This window comes from Paralichthys olivaceus, chromosome 18 (assembly GCF_024713975.1).
Source record: "Paralichthys olivaceus isolate ysfri-2021 chromosome 18, ASM2471397v2, whole genome shotgun sequence".
NCBI classification, from domain to species: Eukaryota; Metazoa; Chordata; class Actinopteri; order Pleuronectiformes; family Paralichthyidae; genus Paralichthys; species Paralichthys olivaceus.
The window spans coordinates 5,301,015-5,319,493 of record NC_091110.1 but is presented as its reverse complement, the minus strand read 5'-3'; the positions used below and the strand labels follow the sequence as shown (position 1 = coordinate 5,319,493).

The 18,479-nt window shown below is 42.1% G+C and overlaps 1 protein-coding gene across 3 annotated transcripts; it reads right to left on the bottom strand.

Annotated features, from left to right (window-relative positions):
- Positions 1 to 121: 121 nt before the first annotated feature.
- Positions 122 to 17,352, bottom strand: LOC109626313 (transcription factor TFIIIB component B'' homolog). Of its 3 annotated transcripts, none has more exons than XM_020082123.2 (29): positions 17,200 to 17,352; positions 14,965 to 15,167; positions 14,253 to 14,892; positions 14,074 to 14,177; positions 13,868 to 13,933; positions 13,230 to 13,385; positions 12,904 to 13,037; positions 12,701 to 12,795; positions 12,516 to 12,570; positions 12,281 to 12,415; positions 11,929 to 12,168; positions 11,175 to 11,238; positions 10,884 to 11,085; positions 10,683 to 10,792; positions 10,135 to 10,525; positions 9,824 to 9,952; positions 9,387 to 9,423; positions 9,186 to 9,290; positions 5,185 to 9,097; positions 4,883 to 5,043; positions 4,586 to 4,773; positions 4,060 to 4,123; positions 3,801 to 3,954; positions 3,581 to 3,716; positions 3,468 to 3,501; positions 3,279 to 3,377; positions 2,923 to 3,196; positions 1,958 to 2,201; positions 122 to 1,856 (listed from the first exon to the last, which is right to left on the bottom strand). In XM_020082123.2, exons 1-29 carry the CDS (start codon positions 17,281 to 17,283, stop codon positions 1,755 to 1,757), a joined length of 8,319 nt encoding a protein of 2,772 aa, XP_019937682.2. In that variant the 5' UTR covers positions 17,284 to 17,352; the 3' UTR covers positions 122 to 1,754. The 3 variants fall into 3 exon arrangements, with proteins under 3 accessions (XP_019937682.2, XP_019937683.2, XP_069369658.1); XM_020082124.2 differs by having other exon boundaries at positions 4,586 to 4,770; XM_069513557.1 differs by lacking the exon at positions 9,824 to 9,952.
- Positions 17,353 to 18,479: the final 1,127 nt, after the last annotated feature.

Below are 18,479 nucleotides of genomic sequence, written 5' to 3'. Positions count from 1 at the left end.
CAGCTGGACGTGATCATCATAGTATAAGCAATACAATACACAATACTGCCTACAATAGTATTATATACGAGCAGTATTTTTTGCTCTAATGCTCTAACATCACAGTAAATACTGAATCCAGTGGTGGTGTAAGAATGTTTTATTCAGATGCTATAAAAATCCATCCATAACTTTCAATTACTTAATGAAACATTTAAGGACACGGTGTGTTTTGTTTGATGTATGAAACACAATTTGAATGCTGTGTGCGGAGTGTTGTACTGATGTACACTATATAGAAAATATTACAAAGTTACTTATCCATTACTAATGAAATTCGACTACCTCTGCTCGCAATGGGGTGAATCTGCAGAATATATTTATGCAATTGCATTCTGTATCTGATGTCTGCAGTTTTCTAAATGAAAGGCCAGTTTTAAGCTATCCCTTTTTTTTTTTTTATCAAATACAAACAAAGTTGGTTCAGATTAAAATAAATTATTAAAAATGAACACAGAAAAAGACATGCGCATTAAGATTAAAAACATAGCGCATTTTAATGTACAACTATACAAAATATCAACTAATCTAGTTGTGTCACCCATGTTGTGGTCTGGAAAGCAATATGGGCAAACATTTAAAGAACTCTGTTATTCTACAATATTTACATGAACATAACTGTTGATAAACAAATTGAGATATTTGAGGCTCAAAACACAATGAACTGTTGAGAAAAAGCTGCCGCCTCCTTCAGTCAAACTGGTTATTTACCCAAAAGTGACGCAAAAGCGTCTAGATCACCACCTGGTGGCTGGCTGCAGAACTGGTCATAAACCCCACCTTCTCCTCATTAATGGATGGGTCGTGGACCAAAATAAAAGTCAAACAGAAGGCTGCATTTGAAGACTGATTGTGTCACAGCGGCGCAGCTAAACTGTCCCACTTCTAAGGCTCCTTAAAATGCTGCTAACAAATGCGTCCCTCACTAGAGAAACAAAGGCTGCAATACGTGCATCTTTCCCGGCCCAAACTATCCCAGGATTCATTGGGCTTTCAGTGACACAACATTTTTCAAAAAGGTAATGGCATAGAGACATCCAATGCTTGAGTACCATGCTTCAACTCAACAAACAGCCAACAGCAAATGAGTTTAAACACCGAGGGACATTGACACTTTCATGTCCAATTGCAGCCCTGTTGCTAGGCAACAGCAATAAGGGCAGGACAAGCTGGTGATGCAGAACATGGAAATCCACTGTAGAACAGACCGGGTTATTTCGGATTGGCCTCCATGGTCTGCGCGGCCCACCATGGAGGTGATCTTTATGTGCTACGTATGTCCCCAAAAGGATGCAACACAGGATTGAACACAGCTTCAGTACTCATCAATCAATTTTCATAAATTATGGTTTCTGTAATTTTAGGTCCTTATCACACTAATGCATGTCCAAGTGCTCATTTTTCTGTTGCCATAAAATAGTAGCGTTCATATCCAGGTAGTTTTATCTCTGTTTCTGAAGTGGGAGGATGTGAGGATGCATCTTTATATACAGTCTATGTTGTAAACATACAATTGTATAATGTTTATACATTCAAAATGCTTGTGAAAGTGGAAAAGTTTTTGTAAATATAGTAAATTCAGCTTCACAACAGCAAAAAGGAAAGCCTGTTATAAATAAATCTTGACAGAGAAAACTCTACACAAACATAATGAAGAAAAAGCTGAGCCAGTGGCAGGTTCTTCCTCTCACTCCACCTCACTCTGGCTTTCATCCCTACTCCACTTCAGTAAAAATATCACTTAAGAAGTACTGAGACACACTGGTGGGCTCCACCTCTGTAGCACTGCTCTCCACACTTTGCTGCGGAGCTGAAACCTACAACAAAGAAGAACAATGGATCAGCTGTAATCAATGAAACAATTCCACTGAAGGAAGATTACTCTTCATCCACCTCTGTAGCCGGTAACCCTCCTTACCTTAGCTGCACACTGAGTTAGTGCTGCTGAAGTGGAAGAAGAGGCTGAATGGCTGGGTTCCTCTGGCTGCTGTGTGTGAGCAGGTGTGGGAGTCACAGCGGGTGATGTTGAAGCTGCAGAAGTCGAGGTGGAGTGTTTTCTGGTGTGTGCAGTTTTGACCTTACGGTCCTTGGAAGCTGCTTCGCCACAAGGAAGGTCGCTGCTGTTCTTGTCCGAGAGGAAAGAAGGGAAATCACCGGATTTTCTGTTAGAATTAGAAAAAAAAAATATATATTATCATCATCAGTCATGTCAAATTATCACGATTTGGCTGTTCTTTGTCCAGCATCATCCTCTCATTTTGGCCAATACTATGATATATGACCTAGTTCCTGGAGACAATCAAACATCAATTAACATCGATTCACACTTTCGTATTGTCGATGTGCTCTTATTTTGAAATCTGTACTGCCTCTCTCGTGCTTGAGGTACCTGTTTCTCTGTACTAATCATTTCAGACGAGGCGCCCTCTGAAATGGATAGCTACAGACAGAGAGGAGATTTTGAGGGAGAGAATAGAAGACAGAAAGGCCCTTGACACAGTATCGATAAAATGCAACATTTGAATTAAAATGTCAAATCCAAACTCAGATCCAAATCAAATCATGTTTCAGTTGATTTTGTGAGTTGATATAAATGTAACTAATCGTGTGAAAGCAACCACAGGCCACTAAATCATATGGAATTGTATTGTGGCAGATTTTGTGATATCAGCAAGTATCACATCATTGTCCAAAGAATGGATATCTTATCATGTTGTGATGAAAACTGTTGATTTACACCCCTGAAACATAACCTGTTAAACATCAATATAACAATTGACAAAAAGAGCATGTTGTCATGCAAATGTTAACATTTAATTACAGCCTTAGCTGATCATATGCTGCAGATTCCTTAGTTTTATTTTAAGTATTTCTTTTCCTCACCTAGTTCCACTGGTCTTTATTGTCCCAGTTTGTGCTCTTGGACTTCTGTCCTCTGGGCTCTTCCCAACCGACGGAGTCTCCAGTCCTATGTCTACATGGTCACCACTTCTCTTCTGTGGCTCAGTGGCCTCGACCTTGCCTGCAGTTGTTTTTGCATCAGAAGCCTCAGCCTGCGTGGAAGGACCAGGAAGGCCTGAGTCCTGGTTGGTGTTTACAGCAACAGTTTTGCTGGCTTGTGTCTTCTTTGAAGTATTGGGCTTCACCTGCACTTTGGCTGGTTTAAAGAGAGACAAGCACATGATGAAATACAAATGTCCAGTTAGAGTTTATGATGAATTTGTGTTTCCCCTGCATACCTCTTCTTCCAGTTCCTGATATCCTCTTCTTCGTAAGGTTGGTTTCAGTCTTAGCAGTCTTCTCTACAGTTTCTGGTAACGTTGGGGGCTGGACTGTCTCTGTTCCAAAAAAAACACACAAAATCAACATTAACTATCAGTAATATGAGATGAACCTCTAGTTAAAAAAGAAAGATGAAATCACTCTACCCTGTGGATCCTCTCGATTCTCCATGACCGAATCCTGGTGAGGGTTAAAAAAAAGAAAATATGAGACAAACATTGGACATTTTACACAAGTGGTCCCTTTCAGCCTCACTTACTTTATGTACAGCCGAGTCCCGCCCTTCATCTCTTCCACTGAGGAAGCCCATTTCACTACTCTCCTCCACTGACATGGACACAGGGACATTAGAGAGAGACGTGTCTTCCTGTGGTGCCAGACTCTCTCCAGGAACACTGCAGAGAAGTGAAGGCAGTTAAAGAACCAGACACTTTAAAAAAACAGGCTCCATGTCTGACTGGTTAGCAAGCTGATAAAACCTCTGTGGCTGCATTGGTGCATATCCATCAGGAAGATAGGGTAAGGGCTCCGCTGCACTGTCCATCACCTCCCCAGATGAGCAGACTGGGATTTCACTCAGTGAGAGGATGAAAAACGGTTCATCTGGATCTGAAGGCATCTGCTCTGACGTCACTGAGGAGACGGGGGGAGAGAGGTTTTCACAAACACCATACTGAGTACACACTACACAATACAAATCATTTGATGTGAGTGGGATGTGATCTATGTATGACTTACAGTCTGGGAATAATTGGAGACATGGATGACTTTGGGTCCCCTCTGTGCCAAATGTGGACGTGTTCTAGGATTTAAGGAATCAGAGAAAAATATTTCTGGATAAACCCTCAAGTCTATAAGACTCATTGTTAGACATGTAAACAGAAATGGATGTAGCCCTCTAGAGGTACTCTGTGTTAATTTGACTCTGAGGTTGAGACCAAATGGAGCAGTACCACTGGAAATCCTGAGACATAGTGAGGCCTTTGATTAAGCAAGAAGAGAATGAGACACAAGGAAAACATTTCAACAATTGTGGAGAGACTTTGCAAGTTGGTAAGAAACTACAGGAATCTACATGATGCTCCTTTGCCCAGACACATGGACCAACAGAGGATTTTGCCTCTTTCTTAGGTAACACATTAATACAACCTCCTCCACCATTGCCATGTTGGTTGTTGTCACACACTCGCGACTTTGCGCTGCCCTCTAGTGGAAGTATTCAAACACAAATTAACTTAAGTACCCTTATTGATTTATATCTTACCTGAGAAGAATTGTCCACTGTTTGTGTCACACAGCCCAGAGAGGACACAGCATAAAGTGAATGGGAGTCACTCTGCTTTGGGCAGGACTCTTGGTTACTATTTGATTCAACAGCTCCCTCTACTGGATCTTGAATGTCAGGTCGGAGTTCAGACACAGGGTTGAGGGAAACCGAAGCCTCAACACCTTCTGATTGAGCACCAGAATGTGTGAAGACAGAAGAACCATAAGTGGCAGTAATCCGAAAAATCTGCTCAGCATTATTGAAGAAAACAACTTTTCTTTTAGGGTTTCAAACCTGCTTCTGCCTGTGCTGTGTTCTGGACTTGTTGGGGTTGTTGAGGCCGACTGCAGCGTCCGAGGTTGGGTTTGGGATTAATAAGCCTTCCTCTTCGACTTTGAGGGCCTTTTTTTGAAGACTTGGAAGAGTCGGTGAGTTCTAACTGAGAACGATCAGTGCTGTAAGTGGGAACAGTTAAAAGATACATTTCTCATTAAAATTCCTTTAACATTACTTTCCAAGTCTAAAAGTAGGATTCGGATTCAAGGACAAAACGTTTCCATAGAATCAGTAACATATATCTCATTCTCACATCTTACCTTGAGGCAGATTGAGATTTGTCACTAGATGTTTGATGAGTTGCTCTTGTTTCTGAACATTGCTGGACTGCTTCTTGACTTTTTACTTCTGAGTCACCTTCTGGACATGACTGTGGGCCGCTCTCTGTTGGATGGATGGTTGTTATGGAGTAGACATTCGAGGCCAAACCCGATGATATTTTTGACTCTGTGGAGCCACCCTCTGGAGACTGAGGATCTGAAGCTGTAATTGAATCAGACACTTGTGAAGCAGGCTCAGTCTTCACGCTGTCATTATTTGACATTTTGTCCCCCGTGGACATTTCACTGGTTTCGCTTTCAGTGATTGTGTTTGTCAACAAATACTGATTCTCAGCAACCGATGATGTTGCCACGACAATACTATCAGAGGATGTACCCTCCGTCTTGTCCGACTCTGCAGGTGCAGATTTTGTTGAACTGGGTTCTGTATTTAACGGACACTGTGTTGATGTCAAGAGCTTGAAGTCCTCCTCTACCAGTTTCACTTCTGTTAGTGAACTGTCCACAGGTGGTGGTTCTGATGTTACATTTGAAGAGGTGTCCATATCTGAGAGTTCGCTGATTTTCTTCGGCTGCAGTTTTGTCCGTGCAGTTGTGGTGGATGAGGCTAAGTTGGGTTTGACTTTGGGAAACTGTTGTCTTCTTTGACGTACATTTGGTTCTGAAATCTCTGAGATTGCGTTTGGTCCAACTTCTGTTTTTTGTTCCATAGGTGTAGATGATTCCTCTGTTGGTTTATGAGTAGAGCATAATTCCAGTGATTGTACAGACACCAAAGAAGTGTCGACACTTTGAATTGGAAGCGAGATGCTGCAAATTGGCGGAGCTTCTGTATCTGCTGTTGTCTTCTCAGTGGATTGAGGCTTTAAAGTTGGGCTGGAGGGTGTCTCCACAAGCTGCACATGCATGACAGGTTCTTTTGTGGTTTGAGGTTTAGACCGAGGGGTTCTTGTTGTCTGTGCTAGGTTTGGTTTGGGTTTGACTTTTGGAGCTCTCCCTCTCCTGATCTGACAGGTCGATGCCACTTCCCTCTCTTCTTTCTGACTGACTGGTAAATCTTCAGGTTTAACACATGAAGCAGGGAGGGCACAGCTCTCTTGGACTGAAACTGCATCACCAGTTGCCATTTTTTCATCTGTGGATCCAGATGTTGACCCTGTGTCTATGTTACTGGTTTCAGAAATGTTCTGGTTTTGTGCATACACTTGACCAGCAAGTGCATCAGCTGTCCTTTTATCCTCAGTTGTAGAGAGTTCCTGTGTGGGTGTAAGAGTAGAGCCTAAATCAAACAGTGGTATCAAGACTGAAGCAGGAGAGGTGCTCCTGGTTGCTTTTGGTTCAACTTTTATTGTTTTTTCATGGATTTGGGGGACTGGAGCTGGGCTGGGGTCTGTCTCTACTGTGGCTTTTGCAGCTTGAGGTTTAGATCGAGCAGTTCTTGTCTGTGCTAGGTTTGGTTTGGGTTTTGCTTTTTGAGATCGTCCTCTAATGATCTGACAAGTAGATGCAACTTCACTCTCTTCTTTCTGACTGACAGGTACATCGTCTACAAGTGTAACAGCTGGAGAATGATGGCCACTGCTCTCTTGGACTAGAGCTGAGTCTTGCCAAACATGTGATTCTGTGACAGATGTAGCTAGTTTATCACCACTTTCAGTTGCTTCATCACAAGTTGCCATCTGCTCCAATCCACCTTCTGTGCTTTTTTCCTCAGTTGTAGACAGTTCTTTTGTGGGTGCAAGAGCAGAGCCTGAATCAAACGATGGTCTCATAGCTGCAGCAGGACTAGTTTGGGGGACTGGAGTTGGGCTGGGGTCTTTCTCTACGGTGGCTTTTGTAGTTTGAGGTTTAGATCGAGCAGTTCTTGTCTGTGCTAGGTTTGGTTTGGGTTTTAGTTTTTGAGATTGTCCTCTCCTGATCTGGCAAGAGGATGCAACCTCACTCTCTTCTTTCTGACTGACAGGTACATCGTCTACAAGTGTAACAGATGGAGCAGGATGGCCACTGCTCTCTTGGACTGGAGCTGAGTTTTGCCCAACTTGTAATTTCGTGACAGCTGAGTCAGATGTTACCAGGTTATCACTACTCTCAGTTGTTTCATCACAAGTTGCCATTTTTTCATCTGTGGATCCAGATGTTGACCCAGTGTCTCTAATACTGGGTTCAGTGAGGATCTGGTTTTGTGAGACACTCTGATCCAATCCACCTTCTGTCCTTTTCTCCTCAGTTGTAGACAGTTCTTTTGTGAGTGTAAGAGCAGAGCCTGAATCAAATGATGGTATCAAAGCTGCAGCAGGACCAGTGCTATGATTTGGTTTTTCAGGAGAGGCGCTGCCGGTTGCCTCTGGCACTACTTCCACTATTGTTTTTTCATTGATCTGGGGGACTGGAGCTGGGCTGGGGTCTTTCTCTACTGTGGCTTTTGTAGTTTCAGGTTTAGATCGAACAGCTCTTGTTTGTGCTAGGTTTGGTTTGGGTTTTGCTTTTTGAGATCGTCCTCTTCTGATCTGGCAAGTAGATGCAACTTCACTCTCTTCTTTTTGACTGACAGGTACATCGTCTACAAGTGTAACAGATGGAGGAGTATGGTCACTGCTCTCTTGGACTGGGGCCGAGTCTTGCCCAACTTGTGATTCTATGAAAGATGTAGCTAGTTTATCACTACTTTCAGTTGCTTGATCACAAGTTGCCATTTTTTCATCTGTGGATCCTGATGTTGACCCAGTGTCTCTGTCACTGGGTTGAGTGAGGATCTGGTTTTGTGAGACACTCTGATCCAATCCAGCTCCTGTACTTTTCTCCTCAGTTGTAGACAGTTCTTTTGTGGGTGTAAAAGGAGAGCCTGAATCAAACAGTGGTATCATAGCGGCAGTAGGACTGGTGCTGTGAATAACTTTCTCAGGAGTCATGCCACAGGTTGCTTCTTGTTCTACTTCCACTATTGTTTTTTCATGGATTTGTGGGACTGGAGCTGGGCTGGGGTCTTTCTCTACTGTAGTATGAGGTTTGGATCGAGCTGTTCTTTTTGTCTGTGCTAGGACTGGTTTGGGTTTTACTTTTTGAGATCGCCCTCTCCTGATCTGGCAAGTAGATGCAACTTCAGCCTCTTCTTTCTGACTGACAGGTACATCGTCTACAGGTGTGATGAAAGCCGCACAATGTGGACTCCCTTTGTGAACTGGAACAGAATCTGATGTTTCAGATGCTGCTAAATTATTAGAGAAACTCTGATCTGACGACTCAAATGTCATGTCTCTGGTAGCTTCTCCACTGGGTTCAAACTGGGCATCAGAAGAGCAGTGACTCTGGTGTTCTGAGGCACTTTGGTCGAATGCTGCTGTACCTGAACTGTCCTGAGTGACACACGGCTCTTCTGTGTGTTCAACTTTAGTAGAGGACTTGTCATCTATTGATGATGTTGAAGAATATTCTAGTATCTTCGGGGTTGTTCCTTCAGGAGCTGATGGTGATTCAGTGACTTGAATGTTGGAAGCTTCTGTGTTGCTCTCTTCAGTTTCCTGTTCTGTTGATGTATCTGGTTGGGATTTGGGCTGTTCAGTCCTGGAGCCTCCGCCTAGGTTAGGTTTCACCTTGGACCAGTGTCCTTTTCTGGTCTGAGGAGAATGTTTCTTTGCAATCTCTGGACTTGACTCAAACTGAGGGCTACAATCTGTAAAAGACACAGTGTTCTGGCCACCACATGGTTGATCACTGCTTTCAACCACTGGAGCATCACCACTGTCTCTTGTGCCTTGTTGTGGCTCCACAGTAGCAATAATTTCTGATGTTTCTGCGTCTCCATGACCAAACATGATATGAATGTCATAGTTTTCCTCTTGGTCAGCACCTCCCAGGTATGGTTCGGTTTGTTCTGCACCGACTGATGTTGTCCCTGCAATTTAACATATTGCCAAATATTAAATGTAATTTAATAAATAATAACTTAAAAACAATTCCAATAGTAGAAATTTGTCTCTAACCTGTGTTATCTTGTGTGACTATTTGATTCTGTGCTGAGAGTTGAGTTAGGTTGCCAATGGTCAACAGAGTTTGAGCAGCTTCATTGTAGCTCTCGTCTTCATTTACTGAAAGAAAAAGACACCGCAAAAATGTATACAGGAATGAAATGAATCTTAAAGATGAGTAATCCATCAACTAGTCAGAGTTCCTCTTTAACATACCTTCTGTGTGTTCTGAAGAGAGGAAATCTATAACGTCCTGCAAAGGAAACAAATACAGTGTGATTATTAATGATCATTGATCGTTATATGAGCCCCACATACATAGCTTACATAGCCCCGCATACATTTCTTTAAAAGGTGATTACATCAAGACAAACAAAATGTGATATGAGTTCATCCAGCTCAGCAAATAATAAAATATCAAAGTTGGAAGAATCAGTTTCTTTATTAAATGCCATAAGTCATAATATGCTAGTTATCCAACTGCAAACAAATACATGCATTAAAACTATAAAAGGGAAACATTGTAAAATACAATATTTTTAGATTCTTAGATTTTATCAATATAGATAAAACAAAAATTTTAAGTTATATGAATTGTAAGAGAGGTTAATGAGTTAATCAGCGGTAAGACATTTTAGACATGAGACACTTACAACCAGCAGGTCCAACTGATGTTCACATGGTTCAGCTGTGCCTGTCTCATTTTGCACCAGCTCGAATGAGGAATCAGGGCACAGTTGGGAGAGGCCCAACACATCAGGCATATTGGCCAAAATATCAAGCTATGGGTGGGATGGGGGGAGTCAGAGTGGAAGGTGTGAATTATGGAATGCAAAACCATGCATAAAGAAACACGAATGCAAATAAACAATACAATAATGCACATTCTATGAATAATGTAAAATTAAATAAAATGAATGGTAGCTGTCCAGGATGTCTGTTCAAGTGAAACAGTTTCACCTACCTCCTCCATAGTCTCTTCCACCTCCGAAATCACAGGAGGTGGGGAGCGCAGGCTGGCAGGCACAAACACAGGGGCAGCGCTGTCCTCACCGGGGCTACACACAGGGTATTCCTCCTCCTCTACCTCTTCCTGATCCTGCTGTTTTTCCTCCTCGTCATCGCTGAATTCTGACCGAGAGCTCCTGAGCGTGACTAGTTTGGGCTTTTTGGACTGCTGGGCTGATTGTTGCTTTGAGGGTCTCCCCCTCTTGGCCGTGCATTTGGGTTTAGGCTTGGCAGCAGAAGCAGCAGACCTCCCTGGTGAGGCAGGGGTAGCATCGGACGCAGAGGTGTGTGCATCTTCTTTGGCAGGGTAATTCAGAGGCTTGGTGGGTTTGGGCACTCTTCCATATCTATAAAACACAGTCACATAATTATAAACCTCTATAATATATCCTCTATAATACTCTATATTTTTATTAGATAGCAGTTTCTTTTAAGGGTTGGGAATAGTGTTTCTTGTTGCAGTTTTGAATGAGAATTTTTTTGAGGACATGAAGTATTTTGTACCTGGTAGGTCTCGGAGGCTGAGCGGTGACATCCTCCTCTTCAGAGGAAACGTGAGCCTCGTCTGACATCCTCTCATTGTCCTCTCTTAAAGGTGATGAATCTTGATTTACCTAAAGGTTTATCATATCTTTTAGTGAGATACAGTTAAGAAAAAATGTGTAGAAAGATACGATGACTCTTAACTGAAACTGAGATAATAACCTGCTCCTTAGAGGCTCCATCAGTCAAGCTCTCGTCTTCTTTATCTGAGGCAGTATCTTTGGCCTTTTTTGAGTCTGGTGGACGCTTTTTACTCCACTTTCGCCCCAAAGGCAGTAGCGGCTTTGGTGCTCTGCCCCGGGAAAGTTTAGCTGGCTTGATTGCTGTGTCCTTGGATGCATTCAAGTCCTCAGTCTTTTCAGACCTTATTATTTGGACAAAACAAAGTATTTAATTTCAAACTTAAAATACATAAACATGATTATTAAAGGCACATTTTTACAATTTACTTACATGTCTGAAGTAGTTTGGACTTCGGGAAGAGCTGCCTCAGGGTCTTCAGGTATGCAGGCCTCCCCTGAGCATTGAAGCAGATCAAAATTAAGTTGCAAGAAAACGAATATAACGTGGTCACAATTACTTTGGGCAGCATGGCTCCTTTCTATAGCCTGGAAGCCAGATCAATCGGCAAGTTCATGTTGATTTCCATCTATCCTGAAACTGGTTGAGGCAAATATGATACAATGACTGACAGAGAAGCGCTCAAGTGGAGCCTAGATGGAGCTTTTTTATTTTTTTTCGCCAGGTCAAAAAACTTGCATTAGTCTGGCTTTTGTCTGCAATTGGAATAATTTAAATTGGCATTCACTCAAGGGTCAAATGACTCTGCACTAAACAGAGGTTTTTATCTGCTCTGATTGACAGTGGTGGAAATGAGAAACCCAGGTGAATGTGCCAAGACAGTGACGTGAGAGAGCTCTCAGTAAATAACAAAAAGACAAACTCATGCTGTAGTCTTTTTACATTCTTCTGTAACTAACACGTTACCTTGATCTAACATTGATAACGTACCTGAGAAATCAAAAAAGAACTGAGCCTGATAAATGAACTGAACCTTTCCAGACCCATTCTTAATGGGCATTGGTTTCAGGTTACCCCGTTGAAAAAAATCTTGAAGTTTAAATATTTCTTATATTTTACTATGTAATTCTACCAGGTTGTCTAACAATTGTGAACCTTTTCCTGAAATGACTTAACGCTTCTGTACCTTGTTCACTGCTCTTTTCACCAGTTTTCTTCTTCTTATCATTTGGTTCCTCATTCACAGCTGCCTGTTTAGCCTTTCTTTTGCTTGGTCTCTTAGGCTTGGAAACAGGGGTTCCTCCTTCATTACAGAGATTCTCGTTCTCTTTCTCTCCTTCCTCCTCATCCTCCAAACTGGGAACTTCATTGGCATCCTCCTCATTTTCTTCCTCCACATCACTCAGCGTTCTTGCAGCTTTTTTGCCTGTAGAGGGAATGAAAAGGTACAAGATTGGCAAATTAGGACATACTGTACTCCAGAATGTAATCCACAACCCTGAGCATTAAACATGGTGAAGAAATGACAAAATAATTACCCTTAGCCTTTCTCTTTGACTTCTTGGGGGAGTTCTTCTTAGCAAGTGACTTGAGTTTCTTCCTGTTTTCCTGAACCTCCAAAATTTTCTCGAGAAGCTTAGAAAAATACTCAATGTCCAGCTTGCGTCTCTCTCCTACAAAACAATTGGTAGTAAATATTGCATCAAATACACACAGGGGCGATAATTTAATGTCATATTTAACCAGGTAAATAAAGTGCTATTAAATACTTACTAAACGCTTTGTCAACCCTCCAGGAATTCGCTCGCTCCTCTTTTTTGAATTTATTCTGGAAGTTTAAATAGAGTTTTAATAGTTTTAATGTATTTACTGAAGCAGTGAGTATATTCTTCTTTCTCCTAATATACAAATAAAGGTATGTATGTAGTCAAAGCCGGGTCACAGTAAACATCACTGACCTTTATCTCTGATCGAGCTCTGTGAGGAAACAGTTGACAAATCATGGAAAAGTCTGTCCCCACCATACTGACTGCCAGGTAGAACATGTCTGTCTCTGAGGAAAACAAAATATTCGAATAATTAAAAACAAATGAGCATCAGAGAAAAGTCTATGTTATAAAAGGTGTTGTAATTCTGGATCTATAATATTATTTATGTCAACCTTCACTGGACCAGGGTTTTGTATAGCTGCTTTTCCTGAAGCTTGAGTAAGTTGTCGTGGAGCCACGCTCAAAGATGGGATCTCGATCCTGTGCTGGGTTTGGCCCTTTTGCTCGCTGGACTTCCACCGTCAAGCTGAGATGCAAGTAGAGAGGATATTATCAAACAGACAACTGGTTCCATCATCTCTAATATCACAGTAATGTTTATATACAGAAGACAGTTTGGATGCAAGTGAGTCCAACCTTTCACCAACAAAAACAAATAAAAGGGAATGTGTGATAAATATGACAGAATGCATTTTGTGGCTTATAAAAATCAACTGACCTCTCTTCATCAATGATAAGAGAGCCATCCTCTGCTACTTTGACCTGAGGAACCATGAATGCGTCATCATCCTCTTCCTCTGCCATCTCCTCTTCATCCTCCCTTGTGCTCGGCAGTTCAGGGGGAGCTTCAGGTTCCTGCACTGTGTCTGGAGACCTGCAGGCGACACATTGTAAACATCAGGGAGAAGGAAGGGGTTTCTTGTACAAGACCATTGGCCTTAGGTCTCAGATGGCATTCTGCTCTCCTTCCACAATCCTTTCTTTTTTTTCTACTTCAGTACAGGAAACAACAATCATCACACTAGCATTCTCAACGCTAGTTTTGATAACAATTTGAATCATGGAATCACACAGCTGACATATTTTTTTTTACTGTTTTATTATTTCTTTAAAGATTCTTTTCCAATGGTTAAATATTCCACCAAAACATTTGTTTTTTGAAAACTAGTGCTGCTTTTGCAATCATTGTAACAGATACTATACTTTATTTGGGTTGGGAACCTGGAACATTCATCCTAAATACCACTGACAATAACTGTGTTCAGCCATCTTTCTGATATATTCGTCTAAAGCACAGGATATAAACAGGAAAAAGATCGAATGAAAGGTATTTATATGAAGATGAGATATCCTTACTGTTCTCTTTGTGGTGAAGGTGGGAGCACAGTCTCATTCTCCTGAGCTATGTCTTCCGAACTAGATCTGGAAAAATTGCAAATGACATTCAAATAAGACAAGGAACCAAAAATAATAATATTCAATAGAATATATTTTAACTGGAGGTAAGAATAAAATGTTACTCAAACTTATAGAAACACTATAGAGACACTGAGGATACTTACGTCATGGGGTTGGACAGTGGTAGATAATGGATAAGGTCCCTCATGGTCATTTTGGTGGGATCTAAAGTATATTCCTTTAAATACGGCTTCACTTTTTTGAGTTTCTGCAACAAACAGTATATATTTAATATATTTTTGTTAAACTTAGTGAGGATAAGTTAAGAATAATGTGACCTTACCTTTTCTTTGTGCCTCTCCTGTCTGAGTAACTCTCTAAGTTTCTGGGCCTTGGCTAGCCTCTGTAAATCCGATGGGTCATTCAGGAGTCTGCTCAAAGACAGCGCTGAAGGTGACAATGAAAGTCCACTCTTAGATGACACTAGAGTCTTGGCCCTCTCAGATATTTCATCTGCTTCTCTGTCTGGTAGAGAGACGGGTTCTTTATCTGGTGGTCTGGGAGGAACTTCTTTAACTTGGCTGCCTGACTTGCTTTCTAATTGTTTGCCACTGTCTGTGGGCTGATCGGTTTGTTCTAGTGATTCCTCAGGGGGAGGGACAGCTGAAGGCTCAGAGGAGTCAGGGGTTGGTTTTGGCTGCACTTTGGGCTGCCTGCTCTCCTCCGAACCCCTTCTTCGCCTCGGGGACTGGAGTCCTTGAGGGGCAGCCGTTGTCCCACTTTGGATAGATGATGATGGCTTATCAAGGTCGGACACGGGGGTTTCGATGGGAGCTTCAGCGACTGCCTTGGCGGGGGACTTGGATGTCCTAGAGAGGGTGGAGGGGCGGCCAGGAACCACTTTGGGTTTGACAGTAAACCGCTTCCTTCTCTGGACTGCAGCCGAGGAGCTGGCCCCTTCCGCATTTTGGTCATTGCCATCCCTAAACAGTAGCGAGTTTAGTTATACATAACATGAGCAGTCATTTAGATATCCTTTAATATCTGTTACTCACCCTGGGGTGGTCGCTTTTTCAGATGGAGTCACGTCAGATGTGGTATCTGTCACAGCAGTGGGAGTGCTGCTCTCACTGATGTCTCTGGGGGTCTCACTGGACTCCTGGTTAGATGAAGGTGCCTCCTGAGGTGTTGCTGCTGTTCTGCCTGCCGTACCGACATTGGGCCGAATACTAAACCTTGATCGACGAAACATTTTGGCCTAAAAATAAAATACGTGCTTTAATATTCCAAAAGTTAAAATGTGACAGACTGTGGAACAAGAAAGAACCTGAGGTGCAGTAGAAAACTAAAAATGCTGCCTTTTCATAAATCATATCAGCACCAGTATCACTGCTCACTAGCATTCTCGTCACTGAGTCGTGCCGTATCACCCTGCCCATGTCCTTCCTCCTCACCCCCCTGCTGACCTGTGCTCACTTTACAATAACACTAATCCGAAGTTATTAGGACAGGTAGGCTACAGGACTGAAGTTTACTTTGTGTTTGTTTGATTCGCTCTACAGTTTAGCAGACACGTACCCCAACCCTCACACACAACACTAGACGTAATGAGACACGCACAGCCAGGACATCAGGGTAACAGTGACCGGACCGATCCGGATTTATGATCTGACTTCGTCAATTAACAACTAAATAAATGTCAGCATCAGTTTGTGTGAAGCGCGTCAGGGACGAGGAGACACACACCCAGACAGGAGAGAAGTTCTTCCTGCAGATTACGACGCAGCGCGGTGTTGTAACTTCACTGTTGCTTAAAAGCAAACAATTCTCCTATAGTTACACTGGCGCAGTTTTTCTAGGTAATCATCAGACAAGTTGTTTAAAGCCTCTTAGAGACATTGCCATAGTTGCTCTGTGGATTAAGGCCCTCGCTGGCTTCATGTATAAACAACAGAGACATAATGTTGAGATCATGGGCTCTGTGGGGGACAGACAAGTAGAGGGATTAACATTATGCATGATGGAACGATGTGGTATGGGTCAGGGAAGAGCCCAATAAATGTTGGTGTGGATCCGGATCAGAGGGCAGACCCAGGATTAGTTTTTACCTTCTTTAACATTGTGAGATTTACATTTTTATTGATTTCCCATAGTATTGGGTGTGACTCTTGATGAAAAAACTTGGTGGGCCACCATTGTGATATAACTTCAGTTGTGCACCTCAGCATCATCAAATGGTTCGGCCTTGTAATCAATGATGAAAATGAAAAATGCACTTATCGTCTATTCCCCACTATGCCGATGGAGGGATGGGTGAAGTGTTTGAGTCCACAGAACACTTTTGGAGTTTCAGGGGGGAAACAGTGTTGCAGCCAAATCCAATACAATTGACGTAAATGGCGCCCACTTCTTCAAACATCTGTGTTCCACACGTGAATGTGGCTCCAGGATAACAGAGGACATGCAGGATAAAAACATGGTGTAAATGACACTGCTTCAAGTCGAATATGAATGTCAGGGCTTATGGACACTTGGATGACACCACAGGAGCAGTATGGAGGCACTTTGAGTGGTCACCATTTACTTCAGTTGTATTGCACTTGGCTGCAACAAGTGTTCTGTGGACTCAAACACCTCGCCCACCCCTCCATCGGCACAGTGGTGAGTTGATAATGAGTGCATTTTTATTTGGGGGTGAACATCTATCCCTTTAACCATCACAACTAAATGAATAACCCTAACCTACCCTCATTCTAACCCTAGAACCATGTTCTATTGTCCTCACACAACAACCCTTTGAATTTGTGAGGACCAGCTAACACGTCCTCAAAAATCGACCTCATAACTAACTAGCCTGCACGCACAGACGCGCGCACAGACGCACGCACGCTACATACAAAAGAAGTGTTCACGCTGTGATCGTGACATTAGTTTCTACTACACACAAACGATACACGCGTGGCCCCGCAGCCACGCTACGCTATTTACGTTGCGTAATGCAAACCTCTGACAGGACCAGAGACGCTGACAGCCGTCACCTCCGGCTGCACAGAACACACTCAGCAGGAAACATGAGTTCCACACAGAGACACAGTTTGTTCTAACGAGGTTCTAACGAGGTCGGGACGTGGTAAAGCGACTCATTGTGAACTAGACAAGTACAAACACCAGCACCACCCGACCTGCTGCTGCTGCTGCTGCGAGTCCACAGTCACACTGAGCTCATGTTAGCGCAGACAGAACGACCACATTCACCATTCTAACACGTCTACGTGTGTGGTGTTACTTACGATGACGGGCCAGTTCAACAATATGTCCTCCGCCGGGAGAAATACGCTTTCATTGATCGAGGAGAGGCAAACAGCGGATTCCATGCACACATCCGCGCGCCATGTTTTTTTTTTTATGACCCGCTACGCTCCTGGGTGAAAGGGGTTATGGGAAATGTAGTCAGGTTTGCTGCGACGAGCCACATGAGGCAAGAGTTCTCAGTTAATGAGCAAGACTGGTCCTCTCTGTCTCCAGGAGCAACACATTAGAGAAATGTTTAGATGTGTTATTAAATTACAATAACATTACATCAGCTGGAAAATATGAATCAAATGATATAATAATAAATCAACCATGCATGCATCGTAAATATCTGAAGGGGCTAACAATTGCCATAACCTCTGTTTAGCAGGCCACTGGAAGAAAAGTGAAACTCTAAATGATCAAGAATAGTTAAACAACCTTCTGTCAACGTTTCATTTCTGTGATCATTGTTTAGCTTGATGAGTCTTGATGAGTGATAGATACTATGTGTTCGGGTTAAAGTGGTGTGAGTTATGGCAAAATACTGTTTCCTGAATGTTATTTTGCAATAATTTAATTAATTCAGTTCCATTTTGTATTTTATTCTTTCTTTTTTATTTGTATATTTGTATTTGTTTCAGTTTTGCTTGTTATGTTTTTGGAGTACTATTGTACTTTCGTTATATGGACACTCTTTATTTTACTTATATTTTAATATTTACACTTTACCATATCTGCTTTGGTTGAGGTTGCTGTATTTCTTATGGAAATAATAATAAAAAAAGGTGATTTCATAGAGTCAAGTGAACTTAATTTGGATTGGGCATTTTGCTGCTGATCCATCACATTTAATGAGATCACATAGGATCTTTGTATGTAAAATGTTTATCCTCAGTTACTGATATATATATACAGTGTATACAGCCTGCAGATACCAGAATTTGAATTTAGAGTCATGGCCAATAATTGTCAAGCCTTGCCTTTTCGATTATATCTTGATTAATGGTGGTCATGTTTTTGACCGATCTTGCTTATGTTTTAGAATAAATGTGTATCCCAACTTCCCAAGGCTACTTTCCGAATTATGTGTCTATAAAATCAAGATCCCAAGGGAGACATTTTATTGTTTCTACCATTGTGTAAATTAACAGAAAAATAATTCAATATAGGACTCCTTTTGCCCATGAAGCTTTTTTGTATAGCACATTGAGCTGGATTTATGTGTCAAATTTTGGGTAATCAGACACAAGGAGAGGGGCATGGCCTTTTCATGGCC

Bases quoted from the DNA above. Each gene is read 5' to 3' on its own strand.
- LOC109626313 (XM_020082123.2), bottom strand. From the start codon at position 17,283: ATGGAATCCGCTGTTTGCCTCTCCTCGATCAATGAAAGCGTATTTCTC. The intron at 9,291-9,386 runs GTATGTTAAAGA...TTTTTCTTTCAG, and splicing joins CTCTTCAGAACACACAGAAG to TAAATGAAGACGAGAGCTAC. The intron at 2,202-2,922 runs GTGAGGAAAAGA...TAATTCTAACAG, and splicing joins ATAAAGACCAGTGGAACTAG to AAAATCCGGTGATTTCCCTT.